General features: G+C 46.1%; 1 protein-coding gene across 1 annotated transcript in view; it reads right to left on the minus strand.

The window, feature by feature from the left end:
• Positions 1–18,623, minus strand: part of LOC127568907 (atrial natriuretic peptide receptor 2-like) — a 138,594-nt gene extending 119,971 nt beyond the window's left edge. Inside the window, exon 1 of the mRNA XM_052013163.1 lies at positions 18,615–18,623. Coding sequence (XP_051869123.1) covers positions 18,615–18,623 — 9 coding nt within the window. The remainder of the gene's footprint in view (positions 1–18,614) is intronic.
• Positions 18,624–20,140: the final 1,517 nt, after the last annotated feature.

Consider the following 20,140-nt stretch of genomic DNA (forward strand, 5'->3'; position numbering starts at 1 on the left):
TTTCCAAGCAAGGCAAGTTGGGCCAAATGGTTGGTAAATTGATTTATTATTGTCACATGTACCGAGGTATAGTGAAAAACTTTGTTTTGCATGTCATCCACACAGATCATTTCCTAACAGTGCATTGAGGTAGTACAAGGGAAAACAATAACAGAATGCAGAATAAAGTGTTACAGTTACAGAGAAAGTGCAGTGCAGGCAGACAACAAGGTGCAAGGCCATAAACAAGGTATATTATAAGGTCAAGAACCTCTCCCTGCTTCAATCTCAGTTTCCCACCTGTTTTAAGAAGACCACTGTCATCCCGGTACCGAACAAGGTAACTTGCCTCAATGACTACCGACCAGTGGCTCTGACATCCACCATCATGAAGTGCTTTGACAGGCTGGTCATGGCTCGCATCAACACCAGCCTCCCAGACAATCTTGACCCACTGCAGTTCACCTATCGCCGAAACAGGTCGACAGCGGATGCCATCTGCCTGACCCTACACTCAGCTCTGGAGCATCTGGACAGTAAAGACACCTACGTTAGACTATTGTTTATTGACTACAGCTCTGCCTTCAGTACTATAATTCCAAGCAAACTCATCACCAGACTCCAAGATCTGAGACTCAACACCTCCCTCTGTAACTGGATCTTTGATTTCCTGACCCACAGACCACAATCAGTGAGGATAGGCAGCAACACCTCAACCACGATTTCTCTCAACTCTGATGCCCCACAAGGCTGTGGCCTCGGCCCTCTACTCTACTCCCTATATACTCATGACTGTGCGGCCAGATTCTGCTCTAATTCCATCTGCAAGTTTGCAGATGATACCACCGTTGTAGGCCGTATCTCAAACAACAATGAATCGGGGTACAGGAAGGAGATAGAGAGCTCAATGGAATGGTGTCATGACGACAACCTTTCCTTCAAGGTCAACAAAACAAAAGAGCTGGTCATTGACTTCAGGAAAGGAGGCGGTGTACAGGCACCTGTCTACATCAACAGTGCTGAGGTCGAGACGGTTGAGAGCTTCAAGTTCCTGGGAGTGAGCATCACCGATAACCTGTCCTGGTCAAATCACGTAGATGCCACAGCCAGGAAAGCTCACCAGCAGTTCTACTTCCTCAGGAAGCTAAAGAAATTCGGTATGTCCCCTTTGACACTCACCAACTTTTATCAATGCACCATAGAAAGCATCCTATCTGGATGCATCACGGCTTGGTACTGCAACTTGGTAAGGACAGCTTCTATACCACTGTGATAAGACTATTGAATGGTTCCCTTATATGATGAGATGGACTCTGACCTCATGATCTACCTTGTTGTGACCTTGCACCTTATTGCACTGCACTTTCTCTGTAGCTGTGACACTTTACTCTGTACTGTTATTGTTTTTACCTGTACTACCTCAATGCACACTGTACTAACTCAATATAACTGCACTGTGTAATGAATTGACCTGTACGATCAGTATGCAAGACAAGTTTTTCACTGTACCTTGGTACAAGTGACAATAATAAACCAATACCAATACCAATAGCTATAAAAATACTGAAAATAATTTGTTTTTACATTGAATAAAGCTTTCTGCATACTCTACCAATGGGGATGAAGGGAGTAGATCTTCACACAGCTTGGACTCTTTGGTGTGAAGAAGAATTTTATCAAAACATAATCTTTGATAAGATAATCAAAGACCTTTGCATGACAGGGTAAGTGTCGAGATGTTTCCACTAGTGGGAGAGGGGACATGGTTACGAGATTAGGGGACAATCATTTAAAACTGAGGTGCGTAGGAACTTCACGAAGTGGCTAATGAATCTCTGCAATTTTCTTCACTGGAAGGTTGTGCAGGTTTGATCATTGGGGATATTTAAAGAGGAAGTAGAAACTTTTTTGAAAAATCAGGGAAGTAAGGGCGATGGGAATTTGGCACAGAAGAGGACAAGGCCTGGGGCAGATCGAACAGGGTAGTGGGGCAGGCTTGAGGGGCCAACCTCTGCTCCTGTGTTCATTTGTCCTTGCATACTCTGAGACAAAGTACACAAGCTTTTCATTAAATGCTGTACTTAACATATAAATTAATTCCTTCAAATTTCTAATCGTGCAAGGGAAGACTTTAAATGAGCCAGAGAATTTAATGGCAATTGAAAAATGAAAGCTCACCACAAGCCACATGCTGTGCGTACCTAAAGCTAAATGAACAGGGTGAGAAGCTTCAAGTTCCTGGGCGTCACCATCTCCGAGGATCTATCCTGGGCCCAACACATTGATGCAATCACAAAGAAGGCACGCCAGTGGCTCTACTTCGTTAAGAGTTTGAGGAGATTCTGTATGTCACCAAAACTGTTACAAATTTCTGTAGATGTACAGTGGAGAGCATTCTGACTGGTTGCATCACCACCTGGTATGGACGCTCCAATGCACAGGTTGGGAAGAGGCTGCAGAGGGTTGTAGACTCAGCCAGCTCCATCACGGGCACAACCCTCAAGGTGCCTCAAGAAGGTGGCATCCACCACTAAGGACCCTCACCACCCGGGACATGCCCTCTTCTCGTTAGGCATCAGGGAGGAGGTACAGGAACCTGAAGACCCACACTCAATGATTCAGGAACAGCTTCTTCCCCTCCGCCATCAGATTTCTGAACGGTCCATGAACCCATGAACACTACCTCGTTATTCCTTTTTTCTGCACTATTTATTTATTTTTGTAATTTATAGTAATTTAATGTCTTTGCACTGTACTGCTGCTACAAGACAACACATTTCACGTCATATAAGTCAGTAATAATAAACCTGATCCTGATTCTGGACACACTTGAGAGGACTGCTGGCAAATGAGGCCAAAGTTATGCTGATGAAACAATTAAAGTCTAACTTGTAAAAACATACAGGTCCTTGGAAACCAACAGATAAGGATATGTTTTCACAGACAGATAGGCAGCTTTGGGAACATCATGGTCCAGTGAAAATAAAATTATTGACAAAGTGATTTCAAAAACCTGATAACTCTGACGAGAAGGTTTGTTTTGCATCTTTTGTTTAACTCTCTTGAGGATGAAATTTTGCTATAAATTTAAGATAAGATATCTTTATTAGTCATGTGTACATCGAAACACACAGTGAAATGCATCTTTTGCGTAGAGTGTTCTGAGGGGCAGCCCACAGGTGTCACCACACGTCCGGCGCCAACATAGCACGCCCACAACTTCCTAACCCGTACGTCTTTGGAATGTGGGAGGAAACCGGAGCACCCGGAGGAAACCCACGCAGACACGGGGAGAACGTACAAACTCCTTACAGACAACGGCGGGAATTGAACCTGGGTCGCTGGCGCTGTAATAGCACTATGCTAACCGTTACGCCACTGTGCCACCCAGTAAGCAAGAGCTGGCATGTGAGAGGTGGATCCAGGTGAGGAGGAGTGATTGGCAGATGGAGGAGGGGAGAGTGGACATAGCGACAGAGGCCGGGAGGTGAGAGGTGGAGGTGACACAGGGCTGCAGATGGTGGGATCTGACAGGAGAGGAAGGTGGAGCATGGAACCTTGTTTAGACAAGGGTGGCATCACAGGTAGACAGGGTGATGAAGAAGGCTTCAGCAGTCAGGGCACTATAGAAGATGAGATGTTATGTTGCAGTTGTACAAGTCATTGGTGAGGCCACACTTGCAATACTGTGTTCAGTTTTGGCCACCCTGCTATAGGAAAGATGTCATTAAGCTGGAAAGAGTGCAGGAAAGATTTCCGAGGATGTTGCCAGGACTCAAGGGACTGAGTTATAATGAACAGGCTAGAACTGTATTCATTGGAGCGTATGAGAATGAGGGGTAATCTTACAGAGGTGTATGAAATCATGAGGGGCATAGATAGGGTGAATGCACTCAGTCTTGTTCCATGGGTGGGGGAATCAAGAACTAGAGGGCATAGGTTTAAGGTGAGAGGGGTGAGATTTAATAGGAACTTGAAGGGGAACTTTTTCACCCAGAGGGTGGTCAGTATATGGAACGAGCTGCCAGAGGAAGTGGTTGAGGCAGGGACATCAACAACACTTACTCAGTCAGAGTACATTGGCAGAACAATATCCTGATGAAAATTGTGGACATGTCCTTGACACTCAGTTGCATTATCATTGCTGAGTCCTCCACCATCTCTACCCAAAGGGGTCACCGTTGACCAGGAAAACAACTGGACCAATTTCATAAATACTCTGGGTACAAGACTAGACAACTTATGAAATTATACTCCTGTAGAACTTATTCATTGCAGATGTACAATGTGCATGGTTACAACCACACTCAACAAGCTCTCCCCACCATCGACGACATCCACAAGAGGCGATATCTCAGGAAGGCAACATCCATCATCAGGGACCCCCACCATCCGGGCCGTGCCCTCTTCTCGATGCTGCCATCAGGTAGGAGGTACAGGAGCCTGAAGACCCACACCTCAAGGTTCAATGACAGCTTCTTCCCCACTGCCCTCAGGTTCTTGAACCCACCTGAAGAACCCTAACACCACCTCAGACTGTATTTCCCGCAATCTTCACTGATGTTATGTCTATTTTCCTTTATTTTGTCATGTAATTTATGTATAATTTATGTTAATTTAAGTGTATGCAATTTATGTGTGTTGTGTCTGTAATGTACTGTGCTGCTGCTACAAAAAGTTCACTTTCATGTCATTTATACCCTGGGTATGTGTGCCCATGACAATAAACTTGAACACGAACTTGAACTCAATGCCACCCAGGACAAAGCAGATTGCCCTTTCATCCGATAAGATTCATCCTCTCAATACCAGAGCAGCATGCCTACAGTGTGTTTTTCACTAGGATGTTGCCTTGATTTTCATGGGATGTTGCCTAGATAGTATTAGCCATAAGGAGAGGTCAGACTAACTTGGGTTGTTTTCTCTGGAGCGCTGGAGGCTGAGGGGAGACCTGATGGGGGTTTATAAGCTTATCAGACGCATGGACAGGGTAGACAGCCAGAGTTTTACTCCCAGGGTGGAAATGTCAAATACTGGAGGGCATAGTTTTCAGGTGAGAGGGGGAAAGTTTAAAGGAGATTTATGAGGCAAGTTTTTTTTACACAGAGAGTGGTGTGTGCCTGGAGCCCTCTCCCTGGGAGGAAGCAGATACGATAGCAATATTTAAGAGGCATTTAGACAGGGCACGTATATATGTAGGGAATGGAGGGATATGGATCATGTGAAGAACGATGGAATCACGGTCAGCACAGACATTGTGGGCTGAAGGGCTTGTCCTTGTACTGTACAGGTTGTAATCACCCATCTCATGTACAGCCCATGTGGTGAATTGTGATGTTGTTAGAGAGGAGTAAGTCCAGGTCCAAAAAAATCACAACAGTAGTGGTAAATCTTTAGAATGGATTGTCCAGGGAACAGAAAATGCTGGTAACATCAGTAACTATAACAGGAAACTGGGGAGGTTTAACGTGAGAAGCATGTTCCAACAGGAATCGTGTGTGCCACTTTCCAACTTCATTGGACCAAAGACAAGTTCCCTTCGATACACCTTCCATGTTCCCAGAAGCAAAGGCCGATGATCTTGGTGTTCTATCTCTGCATGGTAAAGATCTCTCCAGGTCAGTTCTGTCCACCTCTGTTCTTTACTGGTGGATAGGACCAAGATTCAGATGCTTATCTACTGCTGTCAGTGGAGTTTGTTTTTATAGAAACACTTTGTTCATTACAGAGGACAGTTTGAAACTTATGCCAACAGTTCACTGCTACCGCAGTCAGCAAGAAAGCGAAAGGGAGAACCAGGAGGACAGATCACGTGCAGGTCAGGTTAAATAAGTGAAACCGATCACCTGGGACAGAGCTCAGGCAGACAGAGATGCACCGCGGTTCAGCTCTGGTACTGGCTGTGCTCGTGGTATGGGCTGCCGGCATCTCCAAGGAACCACCCGCCAGATGTCTGTGCACGAATTCGGCTCTTTGCCAGCCCGTGACCCGGAACAATCTGGTGAAGATGAACGTGGAGGTGGGTGATGCACACTGTGACGGAAAGTGTCTACTTGAGGTTGGGGAAAGGTACTGTGAACCCCTGTTGTCTGCCTTCTGTGATGGTCATAGAGTTACACTGCACAGAAACAGGCCATTTGGCCCAACTCGTCCATGCTGACCAAGGTGCCTTCCTAGACTAGTCCCATTTGCCTGCATATGACCCATTTCCCTCTAAACCTTTCCTATCCATGTACTTGTCCAAATGCTGCTTAAACATTGTAATTGTACCCACCTCTACCATACACCCACCACGCTCTGTGTGAAAACGTTGCCCCTCAGGTCCCCTTTAAATCTTCCCCCTCTCACCTTAAACCTCTGCCCTCTTACTTTAGACTACCTTACCCTGGAAATAAGACTGTGACCATCCACCTCATCGATGCCCCTCAAGATTTTATAAACCTCTCAGCCTCCTACACTCCAGGGAAAACAGTCCCAGCCTATCCAGCCTCTCCTTGTAACCTGAGCCCTCCAGTCCCGGTAACATCCTCGTGAATCTTTACTGCACCCTTCCCACCTTAGTGACATCCATCCTACAGCCGGGCGACCAGAACTACAGTGTGGTCTCACTAACAACTTGTGCGATGTAATGTAGATCGGGGTAACAGTTTTTATGGGGGGATTTTGTATTAATGTGTAACTGAGAACCATTATATTACGCCAGGTCATTGTCTATGACACAGGAGGAATGGATTGGAAGCATTACACATGGTCTAAAATCACAACCATTATAGCCTCAAGAAAATATGACCCTGAACTTTTGTGCTATGCTCATGCAAAAGGTGTTCGAGTTCTTCTGGGAGGTAATTCATTTTATTACAGAAGTATTAAATATCTTTCTGCCTCCTGAAGTACGGGTCGTAGATTCAAACTGCTGGTATGAGGAAAGCCTTTGCACTTGGAATTGCTGGATTCTGGAATTCACTGGCTGCGATGGAAAGAGGGGAGTCAGTTTTCCAAAGGGATTTGGATGGGCAATTGAGAAAAATTCCTTTGAAGAGCTATGAGCAAAGAGCAGGCCAGTGGGAGGGAGTGAGTTGTTCTTCCAGGTTCTGGAGTACAGACAGACCAAATGTCTCCTTCTGTTACCTCCATAATTTAATGATTCAACAGGTAACTATTCAACCATTCGGTTCTTGAACCAACCAGCACAACCCTAATCAGTACAGCTTAGCAACACTGTAACCACTTTGATCACTTTGCACTAAAATGGACTTTGCTTTTTGTTCTAATTGTGTTCTTTCTTGTAAAATTGGTGCTTTATCTATGTTTATGTTTTTCTTGTGAATGCTGCTTATCTGATGCTATGTGCCTGTGATGCTGCTGCAAGTAAGTTTTTCACTGCACCTGTGCACACATGGACTCGTGCATCTGACAATAAACTCGACTTTGACTCTGATGTAAGATAATCACTAAGATCTAAAAAGGAAAAGCATTGCCGTGTGTGATGGAAATATAGACTTGTTACTGCATAGAATTGTTGATGGAAATACCTTGGCATTTGAGGAAAGGGGGGAACGTATTGGTTTGTTATTGTCACATGTACCGAGATACAGTGAAATGGTTTTGTTTTGCATGCCATCCAGACAGATCATTCCAGACCTAATTACATCGAGGTAGTAAGAAGAAAACAGAATGCAGAATACAGAGTGCAAAGAAGATTTACTAGAATGTTGCCAGGACTCGAGGGCCTGAGTTATAGGGAGAGGTTAGCCATGCTGGGTCTTTATTCCTTGGAACGTAAGAGACTGAGGGGTGACCCTACAGAGGTGTATAAAATCATGAGGGGCATAGATAGGGTGAATGCACTCAGTCTGTTTCCCAGGGAAAGGGAAGCAAAAACCAGAGGTCATTAGGTGTAGGGTGAGAGGGTAAAGAATTAAAAGGGACCTGAGGGGTAACTTTTTCACGCAGAGGGTGGTGGGTATATGGAACGAGCTGCCAGAGGAAGTGGTTGAGGCAGGTACAATAGCAAAATTTAAAAGACACTTGGACACATAGATAGGAAAGGGTTAGAGGGATATGGGCCAGATGCAGGCAAATGGGGCTACCTTATGTGGGCACCCTGGTCAGCATGGACAAGTTGGGCCGAAGGGCCTACAATTATAATATTGTGTTGAAGTTCCAGAGAAAGTGCAGTGCAGCTAGACAAATAAAGTGCAGGGGCCATAACGTGCTAAATGTGGAGATCAAGAGTTCATCTTTTAGTGTACGAGAGATCTGTTTGAGATCCTGATAACAGTGGAATAGAAGCCGTCATTGATCCCGGTGGTAGGTGTTCTCAAGCTTTTGTATCTTCTTCCTGACAAAAGAGGGGAGAAGAGAGATTGACCGGGGTGGGTGGGGTCTTTGATTATGCTGGCTGCTTTCCCGAGGTAGCGGGAAGTGTAGACAGAGTCCATGGAGGGGAGGTTAGTTTGCGTGATAGAATTACACATACTTCACCTCCAGCTTTGTGACCTTTCTGCTCCACCGTCACTAATGGCAGAACCTTTATCTGAGGAGATCTTGCTCTCTAGGCCTTCCCAGTGATCCGCTCCAACTGGCTATTTTACTCCTGTCTCTGCTTCTCAAGACCTATGTCCTTGACTACACCTTTGGTCACTTTTAGTGTTGGCTTATCGTAACTCCCCAATGGGTCATGATGTTTTGGATTTACTCCAAGACTTAGAGTCATAGAGTTATACAGCATGGAACCAGGCCCTTCGGCCCAACTGGTCCATGCTGACCAAGGTGTCCCATTTTGACCCATAACCTTTTAAACCTTTCCAATCGATGTACCTGTCCAACTGTCTTTTGAAAGTTCATATTGTACCTGCCTCAGCCACTTCCTCTGGCAGCTCATTCCACATAGATACCACCCTCTGTGTAAAAAGGTTGCCCCTCAAGTTCCTATTAAATCTTTCCCCCTTCATCTTAAACCTATGCCCTCTAGTTCTTGATTCCCCAATCCTGGGAAAAAGAGTACATTCACCCTTTCTATGCCCCTCATGATTTTATACACCTCTGTAAGATCACCTCTCAGTCTCCTGTGGTCTAAGGAATAAAGTCCTAGCCTGTCCAACCTCTCCCGATAACTCAGTCCCTCAAATCCTGGCAACATTCTTGTAAATCTTTTCTGCACTCTTTCTAGTTTAATAACATCTTTCCTATAGCAGGGAGACCAAAACTGAACACAATACTCCAAGTACAGCCTCACCAGCATCCTGTACAACCACACCATGAACTCCCAACTTTTATACTCAATGCCTTGACTGATGAAGGCCAGCGTGCCAAAAGCCTTCTTCACCACCCTGTCTACCTCTGACTCCACTTTCAGTGAACCATGTACTTGTACTCCAAAATCCCTCTGTTCTACAACACTCCCCAGGGCCCTGCTGTTCACTGTGAAAGTCCTACCTGGATTTGGCTTTCCAAATTGCAACACCTCGCACTTATCCGAATTAAACTCTATTTGCCATTTCTCGGCCCACTTACACAGCTGATCAAGGTCCCCCCGTAATTTTTGATAACCTTTTTCGTTGCCCACTATACCACTTATTTTAGAGTCATCTGCAAACTTACTAACCATGCCTTGCACATGACAGTGTATTGAGGAGGTGCTGCTTTGCCAGAGGTGTTCTGTTTCATGTGGTACATTACACAAAGATTTCACCTGTCTGTAAAAGACCCCAATGGCACTGTTTAAAGAACAGGGAGGTCTTTTGGTTTCCTGGTCAATGTTCACCACTTAGCCAATTCCACCGAAATACCAACTGGATATTTAACTAATTTCTATACTTGGGTCCTTGCTGGGGACTAATTAACTCCCACATCCACTTGCAAAACAAGAGAGATCTGATTTAAAAATAATGAATTAAGGATGTCCTGAGGTTATCAAAGCACTGTTTGAGTGCAACTTCACTCTAAATTCTATGCAATTCTGTTCATCTCATTACGGGAAGGGTGTGGAGGATTTGGAGAGGGTACAGAAGAGGTTCACCAGGATGTTGCCTGGATTAAAGAGTATTAGCTATAGGGAGCAGTTGGACAAACTTGGATTGTTTTCTCCGGAGCATCAGAGGCTGAGGGAAGACCTTATAGAAGTTTATAAATTCATGAGAGGCATAGACAGAGTAGACAGAGTCTTTCTCCCAGAGTGGAAATGTCAAATACCAGAGGGCATGGGTTTAAGGTGAGAGGGGGAAAGTTTAAGGGAGATGTTCAGGGCAAGTTTTTTTTACACAGGGAGTGGTGGGCGCCTGGAACGGGCTGCCAGGGGTGGTGGTGGAGGCAGATATGATCGTGACATTTAAGCGGCATTTAGACAGACACATGAAGAGGCAGGGGGTGGAGGGATGTGGACCACGTGCAGGCAGATGGGATTAGTTGAATTTGGCATCATAGTCGGCACAGAGGGGCCTGTTCATGTGTTCTAATTCCTCTCTGCATTCCCACCCCGCCTGTCTGTCCTCGGCCTCCTCCACTGCAAGGGTGAGGCCAAACACAAACTAGAGGAACAGCCCCTCACATCCCGTCTGGGTCGTCTGCAACCCAAAGGCACGAACATTGAATTCTCCAAACTCCAGGGAAACTGCTCCCACCTCCCCCTCACCACCTGTCCCTTTTCTCTCCTCCTGATCTACTCGTTTCCTCCTGCACTGCCTCCTCCCTAGTACCCCATCACCCCTATTTCTTTCCCCTCCTCAACCCACTCCATCTGACCGTCAGTCACACACTCTTCCCACTGGACCCCCCCCCCCACTGTTCCCACCTGCCCTCCCCACCTCCCTTATTTGGTTCCATGCCCCACCTTCCTCTCCTATCAGATCCCACCATCTGCAGCCCTCTGTTGCCTCCACCTCTCACCTCCCAGCCTCTGTCACCATCTCCACTCTCCCCTCCTCCATCTGCCCGTCACCCCTCCTCACCTGGATCCACCTCTCACCTGCCAGCTCTTGCTCCACCCCTCCCCCTCACCTTTTTATACTGACCATCTCCCCTCTGCTCTTTCAGTCCAGATGAAGGCTCTTGACTCAGAATGTCGACTGTCATCCTGGTAAATCTCCTCTCTAAAGCTTCCACACCCTTCCTATAAAGGATGTGGAAGCTTTAGAGAGGAGATTTACCAGGATGCTGCCTGGATTGGAGAGCATGTCTTATGAGGATAGGTCGAGCGAGCTCGGGCTTTTCTCTTTGGAGAGGAGGAGGATGAGAGGTGACTTGATAGAGGTGTACAAGATGATAAGAGGCATAGATTGAGTGGACAGTCAGAGATTTTTTCCCAGGGCGACAATGGCTAACATGAGGGAACATAATTTTAAAGTGATTGAAGGAAGGTATAAGGGGGATGTCAGGGGCAAGTTTTTTTACACAGAGAGTGGTGGGTGTGTGGATTGCACTGCCGGCAGAAGTTGTGGGGGCAGATACATTCAGGACATTTAAGAGACTCTTAGATAGACAAATGAATGACAGAGAAATTGGGGTTTACGTGGGAGGGAAGGGTTAGATAGATCCTAGAGCAGGATAAAATGTCGGCACAACAGTGTGGGCCGAAGGGCCTGTACTGTGCTGTAGTGTTCCATGTTCTATGCTCTAAGTCCATTTCCCTCCATAGATGCTGCCTGATCCATTGAGTTCTGCCAGCATCTTGTTTGTTATTCTAAACCTTCTCTCTGACTTCCTGCCTGTCCAATAAGATTATTTAGGGTGCTGTGTTCTGCATGATACCGTACTCATATCAAATGTTCTTCACGGATCATCAGGAACTTTACCACCAATCCGCACTTTAAAGAGCCCACAGAAAAGAAAAGATTGGATCAAGAAAAATGTGCAGTTGGTAAAAAGTCAATTTATGGACGGATTCAACTTACACTTGGATGAGGCTGTTGCAAAGTATTCTGCTAAATCTCGCAAAATAACTCAAGCAGTTCGTGAAGTCTATCAAACATTCCACAAAGAAATACCCCAGTCAAAGGTAAATAAAATATTCGCATTAAATGTGGTGCATTTAGTTTCCAATTAAGTATGAAGGTAAATGCAGTTTTTTTTCAATATGTAAATTGAAATCCAATGCTATTTGAATCTGTAGTAAACTTGGTACAGCCCAGCAATAAACAAATGAAGAGGCTTCTGGTATTGTATACTTGAACCCAAAGTTCTTCTTCCAACTTCTAATATTGATGTAGCACAGGAGACCCTCTGATTCATTGTACCTGTGTCTTCTCTTGCTAGAGCTTTCCAAATAGTCTCTCCCCTGCTCTCTCCCTGTGGCACCTTTGGAGTACTTATGCAATTGCCTTTTGAAAGTTACCATCAATCTGCTTCCATCATCCAGTCCAGTCCATCTTCATGGTGTGTTAGAACATAGGACATAGAGCAGTCCAGGAACAGGCCCTTCGGCCCACAATGTTGTGCCGAACCAATTCATTAGTAATAAAAAGCCCAACTAAACTAATCCCTTCTGCCTGCACAATGTCCGTATCCTACCATTTCCCTCACATTCATGTGCCTATCTAACAGCTACTTGAACGCCCCTCTCGTATCTGCCTCCACCACCACCCCCAGGCAGCACATTCCAGGCACCCACCAATCTCTGTGTAAAAAACTTGCCCTGCACATCTCCTTGGAAGTTACCCCCTATCACCTTAAATGCATGCCCTCTGGTGTAAGACGTTTCAACCCTGATGTTGCTTCAGGAAGGCTAACAGTATCATCAAGGTAATGGTAATTGGTTTATTATTGTCACTTGTACCGAGGTACAGTGAAAAACTTGTCTTGCATACTGATCGTACAGGTCAATTCATTCCACAGTGCATTGAGGTAGTACAGGGTAAAAACAATAACAGAATACAGAGTAAAGTGTCACAGCTACAGGGAAGTGCATTGCAGGTAGACAATAAGGTGCAAGGTCAAACAAGGTAGACTGTGTCGTCATGAGTCCATCTCAACCTATGTTCAATAGTCTCATCACAGTGGGATAGAAGCTGTCCTTAAGTCTGGTGGTTTGTGCCCTCAGGCTCCTGTATCTTCTGCCTGATGGAAGAGGAGAGAAGAGAGAATGACCCGGGTGGGTGGGGTCTTTGATTATGCCGGCTGCTTCACCAAGGCAACGAGAAGTATAGACAGAATCCACCGAGGGGAGGCTGGTTTCCGTGATGCGCTGAGCTGTGTCCACAACTCTCTGCAGTTTCTTGCGGTCCCCGGCAGAGCAGTTGCCGTACCAAGCCATGATGCATCCAGATAGGATGCTTTCCATGGTGCATCTGTAAAAGTTGGTGAGTGTGAAAGGGGACGTGCTGAATTTCTTTAGCCTCCTGAGGAAGTAGAGGCTCCACCATCCTCCATCAATTGATACAGTCCCCCATCCTCTTCTCATGGAGTCACACAGCACAAAAACAGGCCCTTCAGCCCACTGAATCCGTGTCATCCATCAACCACCCATTGACACCAACCCATCACTAATCCCGTCTTTTATTCCCCCCACATTCCCATGAACCCCTCACCCACGCACAGGGGGCAATTTACAGCAGCCCATTAACCCACCGACCCCGCACGTCTTTGGGATGCGAGAGGAAACCGGAGTACCCGGGGGAAACCCACGTGGTCACAGGGAGAACGTGCAAACTCCACACAGACAGCGCCGGAGTTCGGGATCGAACCCAGGTCTCCGGGACTGTGAGGCAGCAGCTCTACGAGCTGCCCCACTGTGCCTCTCTCAAAACTTTCTGTACATGGCCCCACATAAAATTCTTCACATTTTTCCCACTGTTTATATGCAATAATTGCTTTGAAGTGCTTTTCTTTAAAGCACTACATTGTTCCTCATTCAGCCTGGTGCTGTAGGTAAAGGATTCCACATCCTCACTGTGGGAAAGGGCTTTCCCTATCCAGTCATTTTGAACGCATCTCCTTCCCGAGTTTCTTGATTTCCTTTCTACAGACCCTCTGTGATGGTGGATTCCTCTGCCATGCCCCCCTCTCTGCTCCAACTCCCTGGAACCACTCCGCGAACTCTCTGTATTCTCCCTGAGACCATCCCATCCAGAGTGCGGAGCCCTGTTGCCACCTGCTGGAGGAACTTAGGGGGTCAAGCAGCATCTGTGGGGGGGGGAAGGAATTGTCGACGTTTTGGGTCGAAACCCAGCGTCAGGACCATGTTATATCACTGTGCAATGCGACCTGCGTGTGTTTGTGCCTCTGCCACTGCTTAAAGAGTTCTGGATCCCACAGATGTTTGGAACCATTTCCCCAACATGCCCTTCCACCTTCATAGATTAGTCCCCATTTATTCCCGGGTCACTCTCTGCACGTGCCCCTTTTAGAATTGTCCCTTTTTGCATCCTGGCTCTTCCCACTGGTTGGTACCACTTTGTAATTCCCTGTGTTACATTTTCTCCAACTCATGTCCGCCAGAGACCAGGGTTCGATCCCGACCTCTGGTGCTGTCTGTGTGGAATTTCCACATTCTCCCTGTGACTGCGTGGGTTTCCCCCGGGTGCTCCAGTTTCCTCCCACATCCAAAAGACATGCAGGTTGGTGTGTTAATTGGCCGCTGTACATTGTCCCCTAGTGTGTGGGTGAGGGGTAGAATCTGGGGGGAGTTGATGGGAAATGTGGGGAGAATAAAGTGGGATCAGTGTAGGGTTGGTGTAAATGGGTGGTTGATGGTTGGCACGGACTCGATGGGTTGAAGGGCCTCTTTCTGTGCTGTATGACTATGACCCTAAATGAATCAGAGTATTGAGTCACAAAGACAAACAGCACAGAACAGGCCCCTCAGCCCAACTGGTCCGTGCCAACTAAAATGCCCATCTCAGCCAGTCCCATTTGCCCGTGTTTGGCCCATATCCCTCTAAACCTTTCCTATCCATGTATCTGTCCAACTGTCCATGTACCTGTCTCAACCACTTCCTCTGGCAGCTCATGTGATAAACTCACCACCCTCTGTGTGAGAAACCCGCCCCTCAGGTTCCCATTAAATCTCTCCCCTCTCACCTTAAACCTACGCCCTCTAGTTCTTGATTCTCCAACCCTGGGGCAAAGACTGTGTGCATTCACCCTATCTATGCCCCTCATGATTTTATACGCCTTTGTAAGATCCTACGCTCGAAGGAATAAAGTTCTAGCCTGTCCAGCCTCTCCCCATAACTCAGTCCCTCAAGTCCTGGCAAGGTTGAGCGAGCTGGGGCTTTTCTCTTTGGAGAGGAGGAGGATGAGAGGTGACTTGATAGAGGTGTACAAGATGATAAGAGGCATAGATAGAGCGGACAGTCAGAGACTTTTTCCCAGGGCGACAATGGCTAACATGAGGGGGTGTCATTTTAAGGTGATTGGAGGAAGGTATAAGGGGGATGTCAGAGGTACGTTTTTTACACAGGGAGTGGTGGGTGCGTGGAACGCACTGCCGGCAGAGGTTGTGGGGGCAGATACATTAGGGACGTTTAAGAGACTCTTAGACAGACACATGACTGATAGAGAAATGGAGGGCTATGTGGGAGGGAAGGGTTAGATAGATCCTAGAGCAGGATAACATGTCGGCAAAATATTGTGGGCCGATGGTCCTGTACTGTGCTGTAGTGTTCTATGTTCTAAAACATCCTTGTAATATATTGACAATTAAGTCAGCAACAAAACCAACTGCTCAATGCATTGTATTAACTGACGCTTCAAGGTTTTACTGACTTATCTGCCCTCGTCTGGGATATCAGAAACAGAAGGTAAATGCTCAGTGAAATAAAATAAAAATAACTGATAATGGAACAAAATAAACTCATAAGTTGCCATGAATCACATGTGCCTATGGTTTGTTCAAATAGAATTCAACATCATTCCTAAGCTGCAGTTAACTTTTTGTTATCTCTCTTTGTTCCTTAGGTCATAGTAAATATGCCCTGGTCCCCAGAATGTACCTATGGTCGATGCTATGAATACAGAAAATTTCCAGAGTACTCTGACTCCCTGTTTGTGATGGGTTATAATATGAACACTCCAAGCAATCATGATTGCTTTGCAAAGCCAAATTCTCCCTACGATAAAGTGTTATCAGGTATACATAATAAGACCTTCCAGTTCAATATTTGCTAGCCCAGTTTCAATGTTAATCGCAGATATGTTTTGCTTACTTAGGTATCTCTGCATATATCGCTCTGGGTATCACTCCCAGTAAACTCATATTGGGCGTTCCCTGGTTTGGTATTGATTATACTTGCAAGCACTTACATGAGGTAAGTAGAAAGCATTAGCCTACATTACACAAGAAATTGGAATGTTATCCCTTTGATAACTTAACTGTTGTGATAGGATAATACAGTACGGAAACAGGCCCTTCAGCCCAACTCATCCATGCCGACTGTGTTGACCAGTGAGCGAGTCCCATCTGCCCGCATTTGGCCCATAGCCCTCTAAACCTCTCCTATCCATGTACTTATCTAGGTGGCTTTTAAATGTTGCTAATGTGCCCGCCTCAACCACTATTTCTGGCAGCTCATTCCAAATATGCATCACCCTTTGTGTGAAGAAGCTGCCCCTGATGTCCCTTTTAAATCTCTGCCTCTGATCTTAAACCTCTGCCCTCTTGTTTTTAGCACCCCCTCCCTGGGAAAAGACTGTGTGCTTTCACCCTGTCTATGCCCCTCATGATCTTATACACCTCTATCAGGTCACCCCTCAATCTCCTACGTTCCAGGGAATAAGGTCCCAATCTACACAACCTCTCCCTGTAACTCAGGCCCCCAAGTCCAGGCAACATCCTGGTAAATCTTTTCTGCACTCTTTCCAGTTTAATAACATCTTTCCTACAGCAGGGTGACCAAAACTGTACACAGTGCCCCAAGTGCAGCCTCACAACTGTCTTTTATAAATTGCAACATAACTTCGCAACACCTATACTCAATGCCCAGACTGATGAAGGCCAGCGTACCAAACACCTTCTTCACCACCCTGTCTACCTGTGATGCCGCTTTCAGCAAACTATGCTCTTGTGCTCCTAGGTCCCTCTGTTCCATAACACTGCCCACTGCCCAGTGGCCCTATCATTCACTGTATAAGTCCTACGATTAAGATAAGATTAAGATATCTTTATTAGTCACATGTACATCGAAACACACAGTGAAATGCATCTTTGCGTAAAGTGTTCTGGGGGCAGCCCGCAAGTGTGGCCACACTTCTGGCGCCAGCAGCTTCCTAACCCATACGTCTTTGGAATGTGGGAGGAAACCGGAGCACCCGGAGGAAACCCACACAGACACAGGGAGAACGTACAAACTCCTTACAGACAGTGGCCGGAATTGAACCTGGGTTGCTGGCGCTGTAATAGCGTTATGCTAACCGCTACACTACCCTGCCGGGTTCGGTCTCCCAAAATGCAATACCTAATTGTTTAACCAATATCTAATTGTATTTTACAACAGCACAATATTGTAGCTTTTTTTTAAGTTGCTTGCCAACTATTTCAGCAACTTAACCTGTTATATAAACAAGTTTAATGTTCTATTTTATTCCAGTATTGACTTGGCCTCTCAGCGGTTTCTCTGGCTTTACACTGGAGAACCAGTTATTGTGTTATTCCATTGATGAAGTAACTGTGTCCATCAACTAATTTTCGACCCCTGCATTTCTCAGGCAGGTGGATGTGAATTGTTCAATAAGCCTGGCAAAAACACTTGCAGTTTCAAAAGTGGCCACATAATCCCATACAAGAAAATCATGAAGCTCCTGTCCAGATCGACGTCGAAGAAGTTTTGGAAAAATAGCCTGCAAGTCCCATCTTTTACCTACAAGGTAAGCTCATGTCAAAGCATATTGGAGACCTTCTAACGAACCTCATTCCCACACTCCCCCCTCCCTCATCTGCCTATCACCCCCCTCACTTAGATCCACCAACCACCTGCCAGCTCTTACCCCAACCCCTCCCTCCGCCTCTTTATACCAGCTGTCTCCTCTCTCATTCCTCAGTCCAGATGAAGGGTCTCCGACCGAAATATCATCTGTCCATTTCCCTCCACAGATGCTGCCTGACCCGCTGAGTTCCTCCAGCATTGGTATTGTTATTGGAGTTGGTTTATTATTGTCACTTGTACTGAGGTACAGTGAAAAACTGTAAACCGATCGTACAGGTCAATTCATTACACAGTGCAGTTACATTGAGTTAGTACAGAGTGCATTGATGTAGTACAGGTAAAAACAATAACAGTACAAAGTGTCACAGCTACAGAGAAAGTGCAGTGCAATAAGGTGCAAGGTCGCAACAAGGTAGATCATGAGGTCAGAGTCCATTGTATAAGGGAACCATTCAATAGTCTTATCACCGTGGGGTAGAAGCTGTCCTTAAGTCTGGTGGTACGTGCCCTCAGGCTCCTGTATCTTCTACTCGATGGAAGAGGAGAGAAGAGAGAATGTCCCGGATGGGTGGGGTCTTTGATTATGCTGGCTGCTACACCAAGACAATGAGAGTTGCACCAGATTCCAGCATCTGAAGTCTCTTGTGTCTCTACATTAGGCCATGCTTCATGATATAGGCGCATTCCTCCCTTTGGTGATTAAGGATTTCCCAAGTTCAGCAAGCTTCACACTGCCCATGTTAGCCATGCAGCACAGAAACAGGCCCTTTGGCTCACCATGTCCATACCGGCCATCAAGTAATATCCACCCCAATCCCATTTACCAGCACTTGATCCATAGCCTCCTGTTCCTTGGTGAGTCAAGTGCTTGTCGAAACACTTAGAAACATAGAAACATAGAAAAACCTACAGCACAATTCAGGCCCTTCAGCCCACAAAGCTGTGTCGAACATGTCCCTACCCTAGAAATTTCTAGGCTTACCCATAGCCCTCTATTTTTCTAAGCTCCATGTACCTATCCAACAGTGTCTTAAAAGACCCTATTGTATCCGCCTCCACCACCATTTCCGGCAGCCCATTCCATGCACTCACCACTCTCTGAGTAAAAAAACTTACCCCTGACATCTCCTCTGTACCTACTCCCCAGCACCTTAAACCTGTGTCCTCTTGTGGCTACCACTTCAGCTGTGGGAAAAAGCCTCTGACTATCTACCCGATCAATGCCTCTCATCATCTTATATACCTCTATCAGGTCCTCCCTCATCCTCCATCGCTCCAAGGAGAAAAGGCCGAGTTCCCTCAACCTGCTTTCATAAGGCATGCTCCGCATTCCAGGCAGCATCCTTGTAAATCTCCTCTGCACCTTCTCTATTGGCTTCCACATCCTTCCTGTAGTGAGGCGACCAGAACTGAGCACAGTACTCCAAGTGGGGTCTGACCAGGGACCTATATAGCTGCAACAATACCTCTTGGCTCCTAAATTCAATTCCCCGATTGATGAAGGACAATACACCATATGCCTTCTTAACCACAGAGTCAACCTGTGCAGCCGCTTTGAGCGTCCTATGGACCTGGACCCCAAGATCCCTCTGATCCTCCACACTGCCAAGATTCCTACCATTAGTACTATATTCTGCCATCATATTTGACCTACCAAAATGAACCACTTCACACTTATCTGGTTTGAACTGCATCTGCCACTTCTCAGCCCAACTTTGCATCCTATCTATGTCCCGCTGTAACCTCTGACAGCCCTCTATACTATTTACAACACATCCAACCTTTGTGTTATTGGCAAACTTACTAACCCATCCCTCCACTTCCTCATCCAGGTTGTTTATAAAAATCACAAAGGGTAAGGGTCCCAGAACAGATCCCTGAGGTACACCACTGGTCACCGACCTCCATGCAGAATAAGACCCTTCAACAACCACCCTTTGCCTTCTGTGGGCCAGCCAGTTCTGGATCCACACTGCAATGTCCCCTTGGATCCCATGTCTCCTCACCTTCTCCATAAGCTTCGCATGGGGTATCTTATCAAACGTCTTGCTGAAATCTATATACACTACATCTACTGCTCTCCCTTCATCGATGTGTTTAGTCACATCCTGAAAAAAATCAATCAGGCTCGTAAAGCAGGACCTGCCCTTAACAAAGCCATGCTGACTATTCCTAATCATATTATACCTCTCCAAATGTTCATAAATCCTACCTCTCAGGATCTTCTCCATCAGCTTACCAACCACTGTGGTAAGACCCACTGGTCTATAATTTCTTGGGCTATCTCTACTCCCTTTCTTGAA

Source organism: Pristis pectinata, chromosome 3 (assembly GCF_009764475.1).
Source record: "Pristis pectinata isolate sPriPec2 chromosome 3, sPriPec2.1.pri, whole genome shotgun sequence".
Lineage (NCBI taxonomy): Eukaryota > Metazoa > Chordata > Chondrichthyes > Rhinopristiformes > Pristidae > Pristis > Pristis pectinata.